Raw genomic sequence first — 20,669 nt, 5'->3', positions numbered from 1 at the left:
GCTTTTAAAGGTTCCATCCCAGCCATACCACTGCCTTGGGGACCAAGCTTCCAATTGATGACTGTCTGAGGGACAACCCAGATCCAAGTCACACTCGTCTGTTCAGAACTCACCATCTTATCTTCTGGCTGGCCCCAGGCAGCACTAAACTCTCATATTCTAACACACGAATTAATGCTCACTAACGTTTTGAACGACTGTTTACATCGTGTCTTCAGCAAGACTGCAAGTCCTTGAGGCCGCGGAGTGTTCTTCACAATTCCCAGTAAAATCTAATTGTGAGTCACTGAGATATTAGCAGAGGAAGTGGAAGAGATTTCTGAAGCTAAATGTTACTTTGTATATCTCAACTTGGGGGTAGATTGACCCTGAGACTGCCAAAACAGGAACTGGAGGTGGAAGGAACCATTCAGAGAAAAGACATTAATCCCCATGTTGTTGGCACATGATCCGATCCTGTCATGGAGCCTTCTGCTGGTAAACCCGTTGATTGTCCAGGGACTGACATAGACAGTGGGTCATTATTACTATAAAGATATAGATCTTCCTCTAAAAACATCCGGAGTCTGTCATCTGTCATTAGGAACAGTTACCTTGTGTTGAGAGCATCTGATTTCAAGAAATTAGCCAAGGATCCAAAGCTTCCTCAAGCTGAATTGTGAGGAAGTGGCCAAGAGAGACAAGACATTCAATGAGCCGCACCTTCTCTAGTGGTGCGTGTGATAGTGTTTGTCTAAAAAGACTGCAGACTTTCTTATGGTTCCTGAGAAGTCTTGGGTCCTAGTCCTGAACTTTGCTTAGTTCTAGGTTTCTCGCTTCCTTTTCAGAACCTGAAGACCGAGGGGCGTGCAGCTTCGCGGTGTGATGCGTGTTCTCCAAGCAAAGCCCCTTCACATCCCTGGTTCTGGGGATTCGCTTTATCCTCCCACCCCACCCCCAGATCTCCAATTTGGATGGAAGACTTTTGACTGATAACATGCCATCTACGCATAAAAGCTCTGTGTGTGTGGTGGGGTGGAATAAAGACAGGGATCTCAGGTATTCAAAGTGACTCCTTCCTACTGGAGGTTAAACTGAAAATGGTTTAAGAAACAAAAATGTTTAATAAATAAGAATATTTTATTAAATTAATGCAATACAATGACAATTAGATGCAAAATAAAATTTACATGTAGGGCGACCCACAACACAAAGGTATAAAGTGCCGTTACAATCCAACGCCGTGGAGACGGTGTTAAGATTTCAAATAAAGTGAGTAAGTGGAGTCTCGCTCGACTACATATTTTCTTAAACTTCATACAAACAGAACATTGCCATGAGAATCATCTCGTGAACGGGTAACAGAAGGGTTCCCTTGGGGGTTCTGATTCATCAGTCTTAGCTCTGAGACAGAATTTCACTATGTTGCCCTGGCTGGCTTGGCCTCAACTCACAGAGATCTGCCTGCCTCTCCTCCCGAAGGCTGGGATTAGAGACTTGTATGCACCACCGTACCTGGTCTGTTTCTTCATCCCTGACAGGGGACCAGACAAAGAGGGCTGAAAGAAAGCTCTGGGCTCTTTCTCCCCCTCCTCCCTCAAGAAAACATTATCTTTGAGGCCCCTGTGGCAATGAGAGGCAGTGACCTTCAAGGGTTCAGGCAGAGCTAAGGGGCTTTTCCTGGTACAAGGGCAGGTCCAGGGCAACCAGCAGGAGGAGCAAAGCTGGGATTTCCAGGGAGAACCTGTGATAAGCAAGCAGAGCATCTGTGTTTGAGAAAAGAAGCAGAGGAAAAACAGCAGTGCCCGCACTGCGCCAGATCTGCGTCTCGCTGAGTGACAGAGCAGGCCACCGACTCCTCGGTGTGCTGAGTGACAGAGAAGGCCACCGACTCCTCGGTGTGCTGAGTGACAGAGAAGGCCACCCACTCCTCGGTGTGCTGAGTGACAGAGAAGGCCACCCACTCCTCGGTGTGCTGAGTGACAGAGAAGGCCACCCACTCCTCGGTGTGCTGAGTGACAGAGAAGGCCACCGACTCCTCGGTGTGCTGAGTGACAGAGAAGGCCACCGGCTCCTCGGTGTGCTGAGTGAAGGAGAAGGCCACCGACTCCTCGGTGTGCTGAGTGAAGGAGAAGGCTACCGACTCCTCGGTGTTGGGTTGACTCAGTGCACCCTGGGGACTCATGGTCTCCCTTTGAGCAGACACAAAATAAACCAAACACAAACTCAGTCAGCGAGTAAGTGCTCTACAAATGGTATTTTACAGGTAGGGACAACAGACACAGTGCCTGGCCTAGGCACTATGAGAGACACCTGTAGGGATGGGAAGGAAAACCCTAGAAAGGAGGCAGTTCCCTTCTTGGATCTTTAAATAGGTTCCAGCAGCAGCATAAGGATCAGTACATTAAATAAAAAGGGTAAACATGCAAATACACAGTGAGCTACTATTTAGGAATTAAAAAAATATAGGTACTTTAACATATATTTCTACTTATTAATTACCTTTGGGAAAATATATGTGCAAAAAGCAACACCAGTTGCTTCTGGGAAGGGGCTAGCAAGGCTAGGGCGATGGAATAGAGTTTTATTTTGTCTTTGGGACCATTCTGAGTCAGCACCCTATTGACATGTATTTGGATTGCATGTGTGTTCATGTGCATGTGTGTGTGTGTGTGTGTGCGCATGTGTGTGTGCGTGTGTGTACATGTGTGTGCATGTGTGTGTGGTGTATGTGTGTATGCAGGCATCATTTCTCAGGCACTGTCTACATCATCTTTTGAGGTATCAGCTCTCATAAGCCTGGCACTTACCAAGCAGGCTAGATTGGCTAGCCAATGAGAGTTAGGGACCTGCCTGTTTCTGCCTCCCTGGTGCTGGGATCAAACGCATGCAGATATACCCAGCTGGTTTTGTATGTGGGTTTTGGGGAACAAACTTAGGGTTTTATACCTCATGAGGAAAGTGTTTTACAGCTGAGCTATCTCCCCAACCCTCAATATCATTTAGATAGAAAAATAAAAAAGAACTTTTAAGCAATGCTAGATATTACAAAGAGGATGTGAGATTGTATGAAGAAGGTAACAAATAAGACGTAAATCCAATGCTAGACAAGGAACTCAAGAGTTACTTCCAGAGTCTTTTAAATATAGACTCCTTGTTAATGAACATTGCTTTGAGTATTGAACTTAAGCATATGCATACACATATCCAACCAGTACCCTGGCTTGTATCTCTATGCTCAGGGGCCAGCATGGTACACAAGGCTGTGTGAAATCAATGCTACTTAGGCAGTTTTTAAATTCATTTCTTAGCTACAAACTGAATCCTGAAAGGACAGTGGCTGAAGGACAGAAATCTGATAGCTGTTATTCTGTAGGCAAATCACTTAATTGCTCAGCTTCTTGAGCTATGAAGTGAGTATAATAGAGGTTACCCTGAGGGTTGTTGCTATGGAGATGAAATGAGATTGTTGCATATAGTATCAGACACTTGTAAAACTGACACTTCAACGGAACAATTACTACCACAGAGCCTCAAGGACTGAGAATAAAGATTATTCAAGTCAAATAGCAAGAGCCCTGTTGAACCAAGCATGTGTTCTCCAGTGTCCCGCTTATACCAGTAGTCACAGAGGACACCAAGCACCTCACACGTGCACATGCGTTTCTGCCTGTGGACAAGATGGTAAGCAGCAGTAGAGTTTGGTGACTGTATGTGAGCATCTATTATGTCTTTAGAACGCATCAGGCACAACCACACTCCCACAACAAGCATACACAAACTCACAATAAATAGGAACACTCATACTTCCATACTTGTGACTCTCCGCCGCCCATCCAGGCACCGAGAGGAGGGAAAGGGCACTTCTGCAAGGGCCAGATGTTGAGCCAGGGGTTCTCAGCCCACTTTCCCAAGATGATTAACGGGTAACTTGCTTGTTGGTATCTCCTGCAGAAATGTCCTTTATCCCAGGCTCGCCTTTTTTCTCTCTTCTCTTGTCTTCCCAGGTTCCATTTCGAGTCCTTGGACCCACACCCCAAGGGCCCCTTCATTCACAGACCACAGACTGCCAATCCCGCCTCGAAGATCAGAGGTTTCTGTGCTGCTTACGTCTCCTCGAACTGTGTATCTGGAGAGGGACCATAGTAAAGTAATCTCACAGGGACAGGGAGTGTGCGGGGGAAATGCATGAAGACATGCAAGACAAACAAGTTGGATATTGCTAGATCATATGATAAGGTTGCAATAAGACAGAGACAAATTTGGCAACACTTGCATGCTGACGGATGACTAAACACCCTTGTTTGTCCGGGACTGCCCTGGTTTTAAAAATGGAAAACTTGCTGGACTGAGAAACCCTCAAGCTGAGCAAGCTAGGCTGGTTCCTCAGGGAACTCAGCAGCATAAATGGTAGTGCACACAAGGGAACCTGCTCCGGGCTGCTCAAGTTCATGAGCCAGCTTTAATCCTGCCTGGGCTCAGTGGTACCCTTGGGTTCTAACCACAGTACAGTGAATTAGAAAACTTGATAGAGCTTATTTAAAAATTTAGGGCAGTGAGGATTTTCTACTCCTAGAAACATAGACATTAGCAGCAGAATGAAGTGGAGGCCATAGGATGGGAATGAAAGCTCATGGCGAGGCTGGGTGTTCTTGGCACCTCATTTTATATTCTTGTATTTATAAGAGTGCTTGAGGGCGGGTGATGAAATGAACTCCATATCCCACACAAGAACGAGTTAACAGCTGACCGACCAGCAGAACCATTTGTTTAGTTACACATTCATCTGACTCAGCACTCTCTCTGATTGCAGGGCTACCAAGGTATCAGCAGCTTAGACAAAAGCGCCCCTCCCCTCCTGCTCCCAACTCTTTGCAGCCCTGGGCTGAGTTTTACTATGCAGGACCATCCCAGAATTTCCTCATTTGTGGGAGTTGTGAGGCAGAGGAGTCCTCGGTCCTCACAAACAGGCTCCTTTGGAAGGAGGGGAGGTCACGACTAGTCGATTTCTCTTGTTATGATAGCCTTTTCTTCTTCCTGTTTATGTTGTTTGCTATGTGGGTCAGGAGGCTTGCAACTCACTATCCTCCTGCCTCAGCCTACAGAGCTCTGGAACCGCAGCCCTGCAGGACCAAACTGCACTGCCCTTCCGTTTACCCATCCCTTCTGTCACACTTACCGTTTTGGTTTTTTGACTTTGTGTCTTCGAAGCCACATTTCTCCACATCTAGGGTTTTCACTGAATGAGAAAAAGATCGATCTTAATTCCGTACAGCACAAAACTACGACCCAACCCACAGTGACTCAAGTTTCAACTCAATCTTAATCACTGGACTTTTAGTCCACAAGCTTCCTTATTCCAGGTACAAAACCCCAAAGCTAATTATTCAACAACTTAGGACACATACTTCCTCTCTCTCTCTCTCTCTCTCTCTCTCTCTCTCTCTCTCTCTCCCTCCCTCTCTTCCCTTCCTCCCACCTCTCTGTCCTCTTTCTCTCTCTCTAGGGATGTCTACTTTGTTTCCCGTCCTATCCTCAGAGCTGGCCAACATCCTGAACTACTCTATTACCTACTGAAACTCTACCACATTCCTTCTCCATCAATCTTTTCCAGACTCAGTTCGGCAACAATCTCTTCCTTGCGCAAGCCCAAGTCTAGTTCTAGTCCAGATGTGTCACTGAAACCTAATGTCACATCTTGGCCACCCTCTTGGTTCTGGTTAGGGTCTGTACTTTGGACACAGCTGGTTGCTACCCCCTCATTTATATGGCTTTCCACATACACTCATCCTCCGAAGGATTAAAGGGGAATTCCTCTCAGAAGACTGAAGTTCATTTCCACATTTTAGTTCCCTATTTGGCTTCAGGCAAGTCCATACATCACTGGCTCTCTGGGTATACACTTCAAGGCACTGCGGAAAAGGTTCTCTAAGTCATCTTACAAGGGGATGACATTATTTGGATGCACTCATTTTCCTAGATTTAAATCATTCTTATGGGTAAAAGCTGAAATCAATATATGAAAATTATTTAAACCACTATGTCATATTGATTCCAGAAAGTTTGCAAAAAAAATGCTTTGTGGTAAAGATAGCAGTTTTAGACAGAAATGTTTCCCTACTTAGGGTACCCAGAACCCAGCTCGATAGGATGTTGCAAGGAATTCAACTTGAATTCAATTGAGACCAATGGGCACAATGGTCTTTCAAAGTCTGTGGTTATTTACTTGTTAAGAAGGAGCCTTACAACTGTCTTCTTCAGCCTCCACCGCTACCCGCCCAACACCCCTGCACTGCACACAGTGGCGCCGCCTGGCTCTACTGTGAACCACTAAACGGCAGACGCTGCAGTGCTGCCTCAAAAGCACATCTTTAATCCCAGCACTCGGGAGGCAGAGGCAGGCGGATCTCTGGGAGTTCAAGGTCAGCCTGGTCTACAAGAGCTAGTTCCGGGACAGGCACCAAAGCTACAGAGAAACCCTGTCTCGAAAAACCAAAAAAAAAAAAATCTAAGTCTTTTAGCTTCCCTAAACCCTGTCTAACTCACACTCCTCCAAAATACAACATGGTCCAACAGGACACTCCCAGGTAGGAGATGCAGCGGAACAGCTACGTGAGCAGGGCTGAAGGAAGAGTCACAGCTCAAACTTACTTTGTCTAACTGAAAGTGAAAGGCACAACCTTCAAGGTCAAGTATTTCCCAGGAAGGCTCAGCCAGCCTGTTGGGTCAGGCAGCTCCCTGTAGTACGGGGCTGCCCTTATCAAGTTAGGGTAGGTGCTGTCTCTGACACTGCCTACTCAATATCGCGGTAAGAAGACCTTCGCGGACTTTCCCCAGGCAGCACAGAAACCACAGTGGTGAAGGAAATACCTTGTTTTCTTGGGCAGAAGAAGACTAGGACTACAACAATCAACAGTAGAAGCGATCCCAGAAGTACCCAGTGAGTCCTCTTATTTGGGTGAAATTCTGCAGGTGGTTCTGAAAAAGAGAATTGAAAGATGCCGACTAAAGATAAGGTTTTGCTTGGAAATAGCCAGGAGAATGGTCATTCCTGAAATCTAGTTTGGCTTTAGGGTAATCTTAATTACTAAAAGTCAATGGCCAGTCAAAGCTTGCACGTGTGCCACAGACTGAACGCTACTCCCGCAAATGGCTTTGAAACCTCCAAGATTGAATTCTACCACTGCGGATTGACTTTGAAACCTCCAAAGGTTTCAGCCTATCAAACAGAAATGCTAGGGATGTCTTGTGTGGCTATCTGTGACAATGTTTAGCATAGTGCCACAGAAAGTGACTGCAATATTAAATGGGGACCTTGGTGAAGTAAGTTCCTTGTACACTCTGTAATATAGACACTAACAGCCAAGATGGCATGGAAGGCCCACTCTAGAACATGGAAGACCACTGGGCACTGTTAAGCAGCTTCTGCCTACCACACCTGTGGTGGTGATCACGGACCAATGTGTGTTTTTTATTCCTTCATGTTTGAAACTCTCTTGACATTCTAGTCATTGGCTTCTCATGCCAGGGTCTCTGTCTGAAGTTTTGGGAAAGGTAGGTCCCGGGGCACAAGGATGCTTTGGGATTGCCAACTCCCATCTCTTGTTGTAAATCAGTTCCTGTTTGTCCCCACTATGAATCAACTGAGATCCACAATACTTAACTACACGGTTTATAAAGCCTGTTCACAAATGTTGTATTTGCATTTCAAAGTAACAGATGTTAAACCTACCAACTGGTTCTTATAAAACCAAACAAACCCAAGTTACAGGCAAATAGACAGAGGGGCTAAGTAAGTTACTCCAGGATGCCCCACAAATAAATTGCCATCAAACAGCGTTTGTTGTTTTATTGTGATGATGTTCGCTTGTTTTGTTTCTGAAGTAAAGTCTCTTGTAATCCATGCTGGCTTTGAACTTGCTAAGTAGTTGAAGATGACCTTGAACTTCTGAGCCTCTTGCCTCCGCCACCCAAGTGTTTGGATTACAGGTGAGCCCTACATCACCAGGCTTCTCTGGTATTGGGTGTCAGCTCTTTGTGGACGCCAGGCAAGTACTTTCCCAACTGAGCTACATCTCCAGCCTCATAAAACAGCATTGAATGGCAGGAACCCAGTAAGACAGCTTTTACGAGAGCGCCCAATTCAGTTAGGCCGTCTTCCTGGTTTTCTAGACGTGTTTGCTCTTTCTGGTTCCAAGTCCACCCTGGGCTGAATTTTCATATTAGTTGACTTTTCTGTGTAATTTTATTAATTTTTTTCTAAACTTTCTAGAGCACTACTGCTGGTGGACATTGGAGAGGAGATGAAGCAGAAGCAACTCTCCTCAGAATTCCCTGGATTTAAGTTCTCCTAACGCTCTGAGCCTCTCATCTGGCTGTCCCCCATCCCGTCTATATCTGTAAGGTAACAAGCTTAAAAAAACAGCTGAACTTATCTACAGCTCATTTTATCTCTACGATAGCCTTACAGAGCCTTACAACCCTTACAGAGCACGTGAACTACACAGAAATCTAGTAGGTTGCCAAAAGATATCAGGCTCATGTTCTATGCACGAGGCAGACTTCCTGGAGTTGAAACATCAGAGCAACAGAGGGGGAAAGGACCCTTCATACTGAGACGAAGACGAACGGACAAAGCATTTGTTTCCTGCTACAGAAGCCCTGGAGAGAAGAGAGCAGCTCCAGTATGATAATGTTTTGATTCCTGAAGCATAAGTTGAGTCCTTATCTCATGCCCCCACGGTGCCCCAGCTGCGACAGTGTTTCCTACATTGTAGCTGTCCCCTGTTCTCCTGGAGCACGGTGACTTTTGTCCTATTCATCTGTGAACACTTGATGCCTAACATACAGTTTGTCATGAGCGAATACTCAATAAACACTTGCTGAATATTCTTTTAAGTAGCACTATAGCTAGCTTGCAAGAAAATGAGGAAATATCATACATTTAATAGACATAAGTGCTGTTTATCCATGTACTCAGTCAGCTGGCACTGGGTGATTATGACAGACAGCTGTCATGCGAGGAGACAAGGGACAGAATTAGGCAGTTTACCTGGGATGATCAACTCAGCTGTGTAGTTTTCCCCTGACTGAAATCTCCAAAACGTGCAGTAGAAAACATCGTTAGCCGTTGCGTTGATCCTCAGAGTGCTGGTCATATTGAAAAGCTTCTCTTCTGTCTGGGAAGTGGTGACAGTGGTCTTGCCACTCAGGGATTGGTTGTCACTGTTGGTCCAGATGACTTCAGCTTTTGGGTAGCCCTCAGCCTGACATGTTAGTTCGTACTCGGACGTGACTGGATCCATGAAAATTCTGTGGTTGATTTTGTGGTACGGGGCTAGGTCATAAGCAAAAAGAGGTCAAGGCTCTCTCCCATCGCAGGTGCTGTCTGCTTACAAATACTGTCAACTTGGGCCAGTTCTTGGGGAACTATGTCTCCAGCTCAGCTCAGGGAGTGTGTGCTAGTCTGCCTCAGGTTTTCTGTTCAAATCTGGGCCACGTTTGGGCTTAAGGAACAATCACATTGCAGGAATAAATCACACTGGCGAGCTTATTGGTCTCAAACTAAATGTCTCAAATAAATAAAGTAAATTATCATCTTGAAACCAAAGGTCTTTCTATCTAAATATAAATTATATCTATTAAATCAATAATCATTGTTCTGCCCTCAGTGTTTTAGTGAGCCATTTATTAGAGCCTAGGAGAGAGACTTTATTACCTACTCCCAGCCAAAGACATAATAAGAGTGTTGCAACATATTTTCACAGAAATCTGACACAGAGCAGCTAGTATAAAGCAAACTGAAATAATGACATGATGTTTTGTTGCCCTTGAATCAAGAAAATGACCACCAATAAAATAGGTATAATTATGATTTCAAAACACAAAAAGGGCTTTTATGGACACTTGAGCCGTTAGTCTTGTATTTGTCATATTTAAGAACAATTAAAAATAAAACTACTGATTATACCTTATTAAATAGGCACTTGGTGAAATAATGTCACCACAATAGAGTCTATCCCACATTGCACAAGATTTAGTTTTTCTTGGAATTAAAGGTTTACATTTGAAATCACTGTCAATGATAAAACATTTGGAGTGAAATAGTTGCTTTCTTTTCTCACTTTTCCTGGGCCTTAGTTGAAGGAGAACATGGTGAACCGAAGAGTTGACTCGTCCACACTGATTCAACCCCCACAGCTTTCGTGTCTAAGAGGGGCACATGCACAAAGACGCAACATTAAAATGTAAGAACTCCTACTTATGTGTTTGCTATAGTGCCTGTTAAATTATGTATGCCTCATAACCCTTGATGGCAGTCACTGTACGTCACTGTCGGCCACAGGAACAAAGAGGGTTACTGTGGATTTTTTAAATTCTCCTTTTTTTGTTTGTTTGGTTTTGAGAAAGAGTTTCTTTCATTTTTTTGTTTTTGTTTTTCGAGACAGGGTTTCTCTGTGTAACAGCCCTAGCTGTCCTGAAACTAGCTCTGGTAGACCAGGCTGGCCTTGAACTTACAGATTCACCTGCCTCTGCTAGGATTAAAGGCATGCGCCACCACCGCCGGGCTGAGAGTTTCACGTAGATCAGGCTAGCCTCTTGAACTTGCTGTGTAGCGAAAGAGAACTCTATACCTCCTGAGTGCAGGAATTACAGGCAAGCGTGTGCCACCACATCGGGTTTTAAACTAGAACTTCATGACTGGCAGGCAAACACTCTACCAGCTGAACTACAGACCCATTCCCCGTGTCTACTTTTAACTGAATTAACCTATTTTTTTTAATGAGCTCGTTCAAAAGTCTCCTTATAGAAACAGAGGCTTGAAGATAATGTTAACAATTCCACACAAAGCAAAACAAAATGTCAGAAGTGACTTCATCATCCACTTTCTAAAGTTAAAAACAAATACTGAGTAGGATACAATAAAACATTGGCTAAAATAAGCTTCAAGATTATTGAGACCATCTCCATTTGTTAATGGTGAATTTCATCATAATATACACTGATGTTGTCACGATTGGCAAGACATTACACATATTGTTTATTCCAATTATTTCTCCTTTGGGATTTTGTCTATTTTTGTCCATTTCAAGAATAGATCATGTGTTAGGTGGAGCCAACTATATGAAATCAATGACAGTTATCTTCTTTTGATCTTTAAAATGACAATTTCTTATGATATAAACTATGTATTGGTGCCAAATTTATATTTTATAATCACATACAAGTTTGTGGCACTTTACAGAAAGGCTAGACAAGCAAGTTTTGTTTTGTTTGTTTTGAAAACTCTGGCTCAGATCTATAATACTCTGCTACCTAGTTGGCTGATCAAGACCAAGTAAAGTTCAGTTTAGTTTAAAGTCATTGTTCAGCTTGATGCACACTCCAGCGGCCCAAAGCTAGGCAGCAAAGAACAGTTAGTAAGGGCACAGATTTCAGAAACGAGCTAGTTAGGTTTAGGATTTGGCTTTATCATTTTAGATGCATTACTTCTTTGGCTAAATATCATTGAATCTAAGATGCCATCCATTGAAAGACACATTCAGATTTGAAAGATAGTAAGAAGGAAAAAACCCAGAATGGCCATGATCAAGGCTCTCCTCTGCAGCGTCATGTTAAAGATTAGATGAATTCATATGAGCAAAAAGCCCAGGCTCATGGCCTAACATGTACTAGGAGTTGCCTAAGCATTGTGCAACTGCTCCTGCTACCACCAGCCAGACGAGGAGGACCAGGAATACAGTGTTCCTCCCCTTTTTACCACTTCTTCAGGGGGTCTTCAGAAAGTTCTTACAGCTCTTGGCAAACAGTCTTGGCAGTCAGTTTTCCCATATTCAAGTCAGTTCAGAGAACAAACATCTTAAGCTAATGGTTTTTGAAACAACCATTCCTTCCTTCAACAAATATTCTTCTCTTTTCTTGTTGCACAGGAATGTCATCATAAACCAAGGCATAGAGGCCCAACAATGAATAAAACAGACCCAACCCCTGCCCCTCTGGTTTGTGATCCAGATGAAGGAAAGAGAGAATAAATATGAGATTCTGAGACATACTAGATGGAGATAGATGACATAGAAAAGATTTAAACAGGACTTGAAGATCTGGTGGGCCTCAATCATCTATCCATATGATTAAAATATTTCCTACAGCTGCTCAATATCATTTGAGGTCCCAGAAACATTAAATGAACATTTCATTTTTTTGCGATATTAATTTCAGTGATTAAAGCTAAAGATTTCAATTGAAAGCCGGATACCTGGGGGTCTTCTGTAACCTTTCGAAAGTATAATAGCACCCGAGGAGATCATGGCAACTGAGTTAATACAAAACTACAGCCTTTCACGTTTCAGTTTTGAAATGCTTCACCTTTAAAATCCCAGGGTGTGTGCCCACCCTCCCAGGGAGCTTTACTGCCACACACTTGCAGTAATGGGAAGAGAAAAGAGGCAGCAGCATTACTGTGAAATCATTTGCATGGGAGATGACTCAGGAGTTCTACTTCCTCTGCATGCAAAACTCCTATGTGCCAGCCACCAAGGTGCTAGAGATGGAACCCAGGGTTCCACACACACTGGGCAAGTATTCTACTGCTGAGCTATGTCCTGTGTCCTCAGTCCTGTTCCTATTCTTAATCTTTTTGTTTGTTTGTTTGTTTGTTTGAGAAAGGGTCTTGCTAAAGTTGCTCAGGCTGACCTTGAACATGATATGTGTGTGTGTGTGTGTCTGTGTATCCCAGACAAGGGATATATATCCCATACACACACACACACACACACACACACACACACACACACACACACACACACACATATATATATATATATATATATATATATATATATATATATATATATATATCCCAGACAAGGCCCTATTTTGCCCTGCTTTGTGATTCTCCTGTCTCAGCCTCTCAAATAGCTGGATTTGAGCCCAGACACTCACCAAAGCCACAAAGCTCAGGTTCAAACCCTTGGTCTAGCTCATCTAAGCTCCCAAACCACTGGCTGCAAATGACAAGATGAGATGGGAGTAGAACGCCAAGGTAGCGATGTCTAAGAGAAAATTAAACGTTCACACAAGCAGACCTTCAAGTCTGCTTGGTCATTGGCTTTGTCCCACCAAATCTCCCTCCACGGAGAAGTCATCAGCCAGAAGGTTGCCTTTTGCATCAGAGATATTGTGGAGCGGATAATCTAGAAGACAGTCATCCTCGCCACAAAGTCAGCTACTCCCAACAAGTCACAGGAGACGTCTGGACACAGAGACTTAAACTCTATGCTTCCTTCTTCCTGACTGCTAGGATTGGTCTTTCCCCTTACCTCAGATTCAGCAACCTTGACTGATCATGACCTTCAGGCTTCATAATGCCTTTAAATGTCTTGGAACAAAATAAACACCTCATATTTGCTGATGAGCTAACACGCGCTCAAGATATGAACAACCACATCCCTTCATTCATGGATGTCACAATAGACAATGAAAATAAAGACAAGTGATATTTTTATAACAATGGTAGCTTCAAAAGATCCAGCATCGGAGACCCATTCATATACTATCAGTTGGACACATTATCCTTACTTCTACGTAACGTTTTAGGAAATAGTTATCTTGATGCCTTTGAAGAAGTATTTTTTTTTCATAATACTGACCTTCACACTAGTTTAGGAATAAAAGGATTACAGGAGATTATCTAATTCTGGTCAAATATTTAACAGCTTATTATGAAAACCAAAAGAGGCAGGCAGATCATCTCAAGCATACGCCTGGGGAAGAGAGAGTTCAGCCCACTGTCAATCAGGGAGAAGTTTTGGCAGACCACGGAAGGGGGTTCCAAACTGAAAGGACGCCACTTTGGGAAGCATATGAAGCAAGGAGCCTTGGGGAAATTCTGTCCTGGCAGGCATTTGGATCGCCTGTGTGAACGCTTGGGAGGGGTGCAACTCTCAGTTCTATGAAACCCAACAGCGAAAGCAGGGGTGGTTAGTAAGGTAATTTCCTTCCCTTAGCTAGTTCCAATCCAGAGCTTTAAACTCAAGTGACCTGCTGATATTTTCTGGGAGTCCTTTTCCAGGAACTTATACCACTAGTGCCTCCTCGGTGTACTCCCAAGTGACCCTGACACAGGCCCTGGAGATGAGCGTGGCTTCTCTGTGGAAGAATGGCTTCTTCTATACTTAACATCATCAGTTTTCATCCTTCATAGATTAACCTTGTCTTTTTGAATGTGAATCTTACAGCAGGCTACATATGTGTGTGTATGCATGTATGTATGCATTTACATACATACATATATATTGGATTTTGTATGGAGATACTCAAGGGAAGGAAAATGTGCTAAGCCTGATAGAATTTTTTTTTTTTAAAAAAACCAATCCAATAAAAAGGTTCTGGAGGGATACACAAATAGCATATGCACGCCATGGATGATGGTACTGAAGGGAGGAAGGACATTTTTATGATTCTATTCCTTTCCATGATATCCAAATTATTTATAAGTGGATATAATGCATTTACAATAATAAAAAGCAAACACCTGGCACTTAGCCTTTGAAAGCTCACAGTGCTGCAGAGCATGGCTGTGCATTATCTGGTACTGGATCTCAAGTGACTGTCAAACGCGAGACGCTGGGAGTATTCATTGGCGGAGAGCATGAACGAATTAGTCAACCAATGAATGGACGAACAGGCTGCTATTGTTCTGTGAAAAGCAGGTGTGGACCTTCCAACAATGCAAAGCTCTCCGCATTACGGAGATGTCTTAAATGTAGGTCAAGACTTCCTTATCGGGAGGAACTCTTACCGTGGACTTTCAGTGTGATCCTCTTGTAATCCGCGCCGCCATAGCTGATCATGCAACAGTAAACCCCGGCGTCCCGCAGCTTCACGTCCGTGATGTGAAGCCCAGCGTTTCCCTTTAAAATCTGTTCCTTTGGCAGCGAGGCTCTCTCCCTGAAGCTACTGTCTTGCCGGTCTGTCTTTCCATCGACGAACTGGATAACTTGTTGGTCATCCTTCTCCCAGTAGACAACTAAGGAGGGCAGGTCCAGCTGGTGTTCTACCGGGAATCTGCATTCAATCGTGACGTTGCTGCCATATTCTACCACATACAGGTCCTTGGGAGCCGTGATGGTGAAGGCTGAAAAGAAAGTGGACCGGCCCTCAGAAGACAGAAAAGTCCTCCAAACACATTTGGAAAATGGGTAAAAGGTTACAATCATTTTATTTGTTGAATTGCATGAACACTAAAATTCTTCTTTAAAATAGCTTCACTGGGAAGAGCACAAGCAACTTAGATAGTATATTCCCAGCCTTGTTTATAAGAAATCTATAAATACAAATATCTTACCAGTGGGCCATTTCCCAGGGATCTTTAGGAAACAGACAATCTTTCTGTTTGGTAGTAACTCTATTTTTATATTCACCGCCCCCTGCAGGTCTTTGTAATGTTTTTTACATTTTTTATGTTTGCTTTTTTTGTTTCCAGTGCTGGGATATGGAATTCAGAGTTTGATCACGCTGGGCAAGAGTTCCACTACTAAATTCTACCTACAGCTCCTGCATTTTCCTTCATCTTTTACAATGATACAAGTAACGTATTTACGAAGAAGAAAAACTAGAGTGTGCTTTTAATAAGCAAGATACACTCCCTTAAATTATTTTGGGGACTTGAGTGATCGCCCAGCAAGTAAGCTACTTGCTATGCAACATGAGGACCCGAGTTCATCCCAAAACCTATGTTAAAAGCCAGCTACAACAGAATGTACCTGCAATCTTAATTTCGGTTCTCCTATAGTGGGGTGGGAGGTAGAGACAGAAGAACCCCCAGGAGGTTTGGGGTCAGCTGCCTGCAGTCCTCGGCAATGAACAACAAATAAGAGAACTTGTCTCAAACAAGGTAGAAGATGAGGCCCAGCACTCAAGGTTGCCCTTTGACCTCTACATGTGTGCCTAGCAAATGCATGTGTGCATTCGCCCCCCCCCCCACCACACACACTTCATATGCATACACACACAAAGTACTTAAATGTTTAACTCAAGGTTACAATACCGAAAATAACAGAACCCACTGAAAAGATTTGGAGACTTACCTCTTAGCAAGTGACAGCAGACTGTGAATGTAGCGACGGTAAATATCCTCATGCTTCTGGAATTATCTAGAAACGGGAAACACAGAAGGAGTGCTGCTTAACTCAAATAGCCAAACAGTAGAAGACCTGTTCTGCTCATATAGAAATAACCTCCAGGAGCCAGGATGGGACGCACAGATAAGCCAGGGGGAACCAAGTACACTCTGTGAGTGTGGAGACAGCTGCGAAGCTGAAAGGTTGGGACTTTCCTTTCCTAACTCAAGGCTCTACGGAACCAAGTGAGGAGAAATTGGTCTGGTGAGGCGAACATCTTCACATTGAGTTATAAGCCCTCCAAGTCGATCATGTACATTCAAAATAAGCCAAGGGAAAAATACCTCCCCAACTCCTCCCGCTGCACCACGCTTTTCAACATTGAGAATTATCTGTAAAGCCTGCCTTAGGCAAAGCTTCAGAGCAAAGAAAAATCTGATTTTCACTTTCACTTTTCAATGCTTAAATTGAATTTGAAATCTTAAAATCTTTAAATCTCCCCTCTGCCTCTTACCTACTCCAAATTATAATACTTCTTCCCAATAAAGAGAGAAAGTATACCAATATCAGGAGTGGGAAGGGAGGAGAATTTGATTTGGCCCATTTAAAAAGGTCTGGATGCCTCCGGACCACTCTCTGATGTAGCTGTCTAGATCCTGGTCTCTATTCTGCTGACATTTTTCTAATTCACTCAGGAAACACTGAATATCTCTTCTTGAGTCTGACACTGTTTGGGGGCACTGAGGAGCAGTGAGCAAGAAACAGAAGGCATTCTTCCTTGGAACTGATGTCCAAAAGGGGTGGCCAAAGACAGTTAGTACTATACCCCAGCCAATTCGTTAACATCTTCTCTCTTCTGTGTTACTCACGCCTCCAACTTTCATAGGAAAGTCAGTCCTCCTTCCTAGCGTCTCCTTGGCCTTTGTGTCTACACACAATCTATTGACAGCCATAGAAAGTGGAAGACTAAGGCTGTGGGCATTCACTCTCTACGACTCAGTAAGAAAACTATACATGGGTTGGGAGGAAAATAAACAAGAGCCCCACATAGTTCAGAGAATAATAAATACAGACATAGGAAAGGACACTCTTTCTAAGAAAGTATATTGAAAATTTATGATAACATTTTTGACCTTTTGCTCTTCCAAAATTATAGCTTCCTCATAGTTAGTGTTAGTGAAATACAGGTAGACAGGATTTCTGGACTTTCACTGCTAAGGATGTGAAACTCTTTGTACAGCTTTTTAAAGACCGGTGTGGTAATCTCTGTTAAAACTTTAACTGTGTATGTCATATGATCTCTTTTTCCCTGTCTTAGAAATCCACCATAGGAAAACAAACACAGATCTAGCAGGAATGACAGGGCTAACAACAGCCGCTGACTTGAAACACCCCACGTAGCTTCAAGGCCAATAAACCTGTATGTACACCGAAGACCATGAGGGGCAGAATTTAGTACATGCATAGGGAATGAGTCTGCAAAGTCGTAGGAAGGAACTTGGAGGGCAGTGCATGATGCAAAAATATACTTGTGGTTTAAAGAAACCCTCAAGCCCGTCTGGAGATACTGCCTAACCATGATTATCTGCAGTGCAACGTGACTTTTATAGGGAACACAGATAAGTTCTCACCCGTTTGTAATTTTGAAGGAAGAAAGACAGAAAAGGAGAGATGGAACCATGAATGGTTTCTTTGTCTTTCACGTGTGCACGCAACTTTCAAATGAGTGAATAAACGGATGCTTTCCTTTCATTGTTAGAATAAAATGAATGATTTCACCACCAAACTCCTGAGTGTTTGGCGGATGAAGTGATGGAATGGCAAGGACCCTGGAAATGGAGTCTAGACATCTTCACTGAGGCGAAGTGACCACATCAGTTTATTTTAATGCTCTGCCGTTGTTATAGAAACAACTGTGCGTCCATCACATACACTCCCTTCAGGGAGCATTCGGTAATATTGGCTAACAGATTTGGTTGCCAAAGTTTGCTTGGGAAGGAGGCGAGCCGCTTCTGATGTGATGATATAGAGGCCCGAAGGCTGCCAAGACCTCTCCCAAGACATAGGACAGCGCCTGACAGCAGACACAGAGCTGGCCCACAGAGCCACTGGTGAAAGATGGAGAAACTGTGGCCACTCTGAGCGTGTCTGTAGGTAGTTTCCTTTCCGCCTTTCCCCTACAATGAGACAGCTCTTCTCTACATGTCTAAGATTTATTCATGTCATGTGTAGGGATGTTTTGCCTGCTTGTGTGTATGGGTACCACATGTGTGCCCGGTGCCCACAGAGACCAAAAGAGGGCATCAGATTCCCTGGAGTGGGAGTTACAGAGGGCTGTGGGTCCCCCAAGAAGAGCAGTAAGTGCTTGAAAGCCCCGAGCCATCTCTCTAGTCCCAGTTCTTCTATACATTTACTAGCCATTTGAAAGTGTAAAATTGTAAAAAAAAAAGTGTAAGATTGTGACATAATTTCTGTAAGTCTTGTATCTAATGGGCCTTAATATTTAACTCCTTTATTGCTAGGTGTTGAGGGTTTTTTTTGGTCCTTTTTTTCAAAATCATAAGTATTTATGTATTTAGCCAATGTTTGGTGAGTACCTATTGTGTGCCAGGTCCAAGATTAGGCCTGGAAGATAGATTTCCCTAACGGGAATTGCTGGTCAAAGGAGAAAGCACTTTCCCAATTCATGACACATTCTGAAAATTGGTCCCATTGCATCTTCCCACTGTGCTGACATTATTTTTTTTTTACTTTTTTCCTAATTCAATTCTTGAAAAATGCAGCTTGAATTTTTTTTGAAGAAATGTTTACTTCATGATAATTATTTGATCAATTATTTTGTCTCTTAAGGTTATAGGCTTCTTATTGACTATTATAAACCCTTGAGGTTAGAAAAGGGCAGGATGTAACAGCAGCTGAGAGGCTAAGGCAGGAGGATCTTGAGTTTGAGGTCAGCCTGAGCTACATAGTGAGACACTGTCTTTAAAAAGGGGGGGGGGCATTTATCAGAAGAGCAAAATAGAATGATTCGTTATCCTCTTGTTAACACTGGGCACATATTTAAAATCTTTCTCTACAGTCATCTGCCCAAGGAGATGAGACAGGATGACATTCCAAAGGACGCTGAGCTAGGTCTGATAGTCACCTAATTCAGTACCATACCCTCCCTTCCCTGGCTCTTAGAGCGCAGCTGCCAGCTGTTGGTAGAGGGAGGGGAAAAGAGGAAGCCCAGGGACCAAGTAAATAAGCGAGGTCTTAACCTCTGAGCCAGCACCTCTTAGTTGGTCTAAGAGGACAGGATCTTCTTCTTCCTCGGGCAAGAAACTGTACTGTTTGATGAGTTCCCAGGCGAGAGCAGAGACAGGGCACCAGAGTATGAACAGTGGAAGAAATGACAGCTCATTCAAGATGGGGAAATAAGTTTGTCCCCGGGAAGTCCAGAAGAGCACCCTGGAGCACAGCTTCTCTGTCTCCCACAGAAGGCGGGAGGGGAGCAGCCGCAAGCTTCCTTTCTCACAACTAAGAGTGAAGATTTACCCACGTTTCTAACTCTATCAAATGATCCTAAAGCCTGAACTCTTTCCCTCTCACTCCCACCTCCAGGACTGTAACTGCTGCCACGACCTCCTGTCTGTGCTGTTCAGCTGGAAAAGGCTAATATTTTCAGAGTATAAAGTTCTTCCTAAATACTGCCAGTCACTGCCATTGTCAGCTGCATATGCTTTCTGGAACGCATCTTGTTTATTTTTTCCATATAAAGGTCTTTCAGATAGCCAGACATAACTAGGTAGCTTTAAGAGTTTATCTAAAGAAAATGCCCAGCTATGTTCCAGGCAACCGCACATAGTGATGACCAGTGAATGACTGAGCTAGCAACCTGCTATTAATAACCTGGGCATCTATCAGTGGGAGAGTGGTGCCCTTAGTTATCCAGCTCAATGGAATACAGCAATAAAAATCTGGCTATTTAATTCATAGGAAAGCATCCACAATCATTTGTTCAGATTAAAAATAAGATAGAACACCGTACTTACGATAACCCCAAGCTAAACCTTGATATAGCCAAGGTCAATGTGTCTAAGAAATGTCTGGTCATTTTTATGTTAAGTTCTTCTGCTCCTCTTCCAAGACTCCTTTAGGTCCTCTGGGCAGATAGAGTAAAAGTCTTAGGCTCCAGCGTCCTGGATCTTGGCAGAGGAAGGGAACCTCAGGAGATGCTTCAAGTGGGATGACTTACCTAGTCATTCCTAATGAACCATTAAAGCCGCGCTAGGACAACTCTCTGACCCAGCTACCTACCCCAAGACCGGATTCATAAACACACACAGTAACGCTAACGGTGCCTTATCACCAGACAGATTCTGAGGTCTTAGCCGTGCAGGGCTCTGCTGCCTATTAACCCATCCTGTTTCCCTGTTGCCTTCTTCTCTCTCCATCCGCAAAGGGTCTAGGAGTCTGGCTCTAAAGTGCCCTGCAAGCCGCGGTCTCGGGACTCGGCGTGAAGACGCTCCCTACCTGTAGGCGGGGAAACAGGCGGCGACCTGCAGGTGCTGTGTGACTTGTGTGGCC

General features: G+C 43.7%; 1 protein-coding gene across 1 annotated transcript; it reads right to left on the bottom strand.

Moving 5' to 3' along the window:
- Nucleotides 1–1,100: 1,100 nt before the first annotated feature.
- Nucleotides 1,101–20,669, bottom strand: Cd274 (CD274 molecule). The gene is made up of 8 exons (XM_075973799.1): nucleotides 20,616–20,669; nucleotides 16,068–16,133; nucleotides 14,780–15,115; nucleotides 9,032–9,316; nucleotides 6,850–6,957; nucleotides 5,159–5,218; nucleotides 2,084–4,108; nucleotides 1,101–1,834 (listed from the first exon to the last, which is right to left on the bottom strand). The coding sequence occupies exons 2-7, from the start codon at nucleotides 16,117–16,119 to the stop codon at nucleotides 4,086–4,088; spliced, it is 864 nt and encodes a 287-aa protein (XP_075829914.1). The 5' UTR covers nucleotides 16,120–16,133; nucleotides 20,616–20,669; the 3' UTR covers nucleotides 1,101–1,834; nucleotides 2,084–4,085.

This window comes from Microtus pennsylvanicus, chromosome 5 (genome assembly GCF_037038515.1).
Source record: "Microtus pennsylvanicus isolate mMicPen1 chromosome 5, mMicPen1.hap1, whole genome shotgun sequence".
Taxonomy (NCBI): domain Eukaryota; kingdom Metazoa; phylum Chordata; class Mammalia; order Rodentia; family Cricetidae; genus Microtus; species Microtus pennsylvanicus.
Note: the sequence above shows the minus strand (reverse complement) of the source record. Positions and strands in the feature narration are given on the sequence as shown.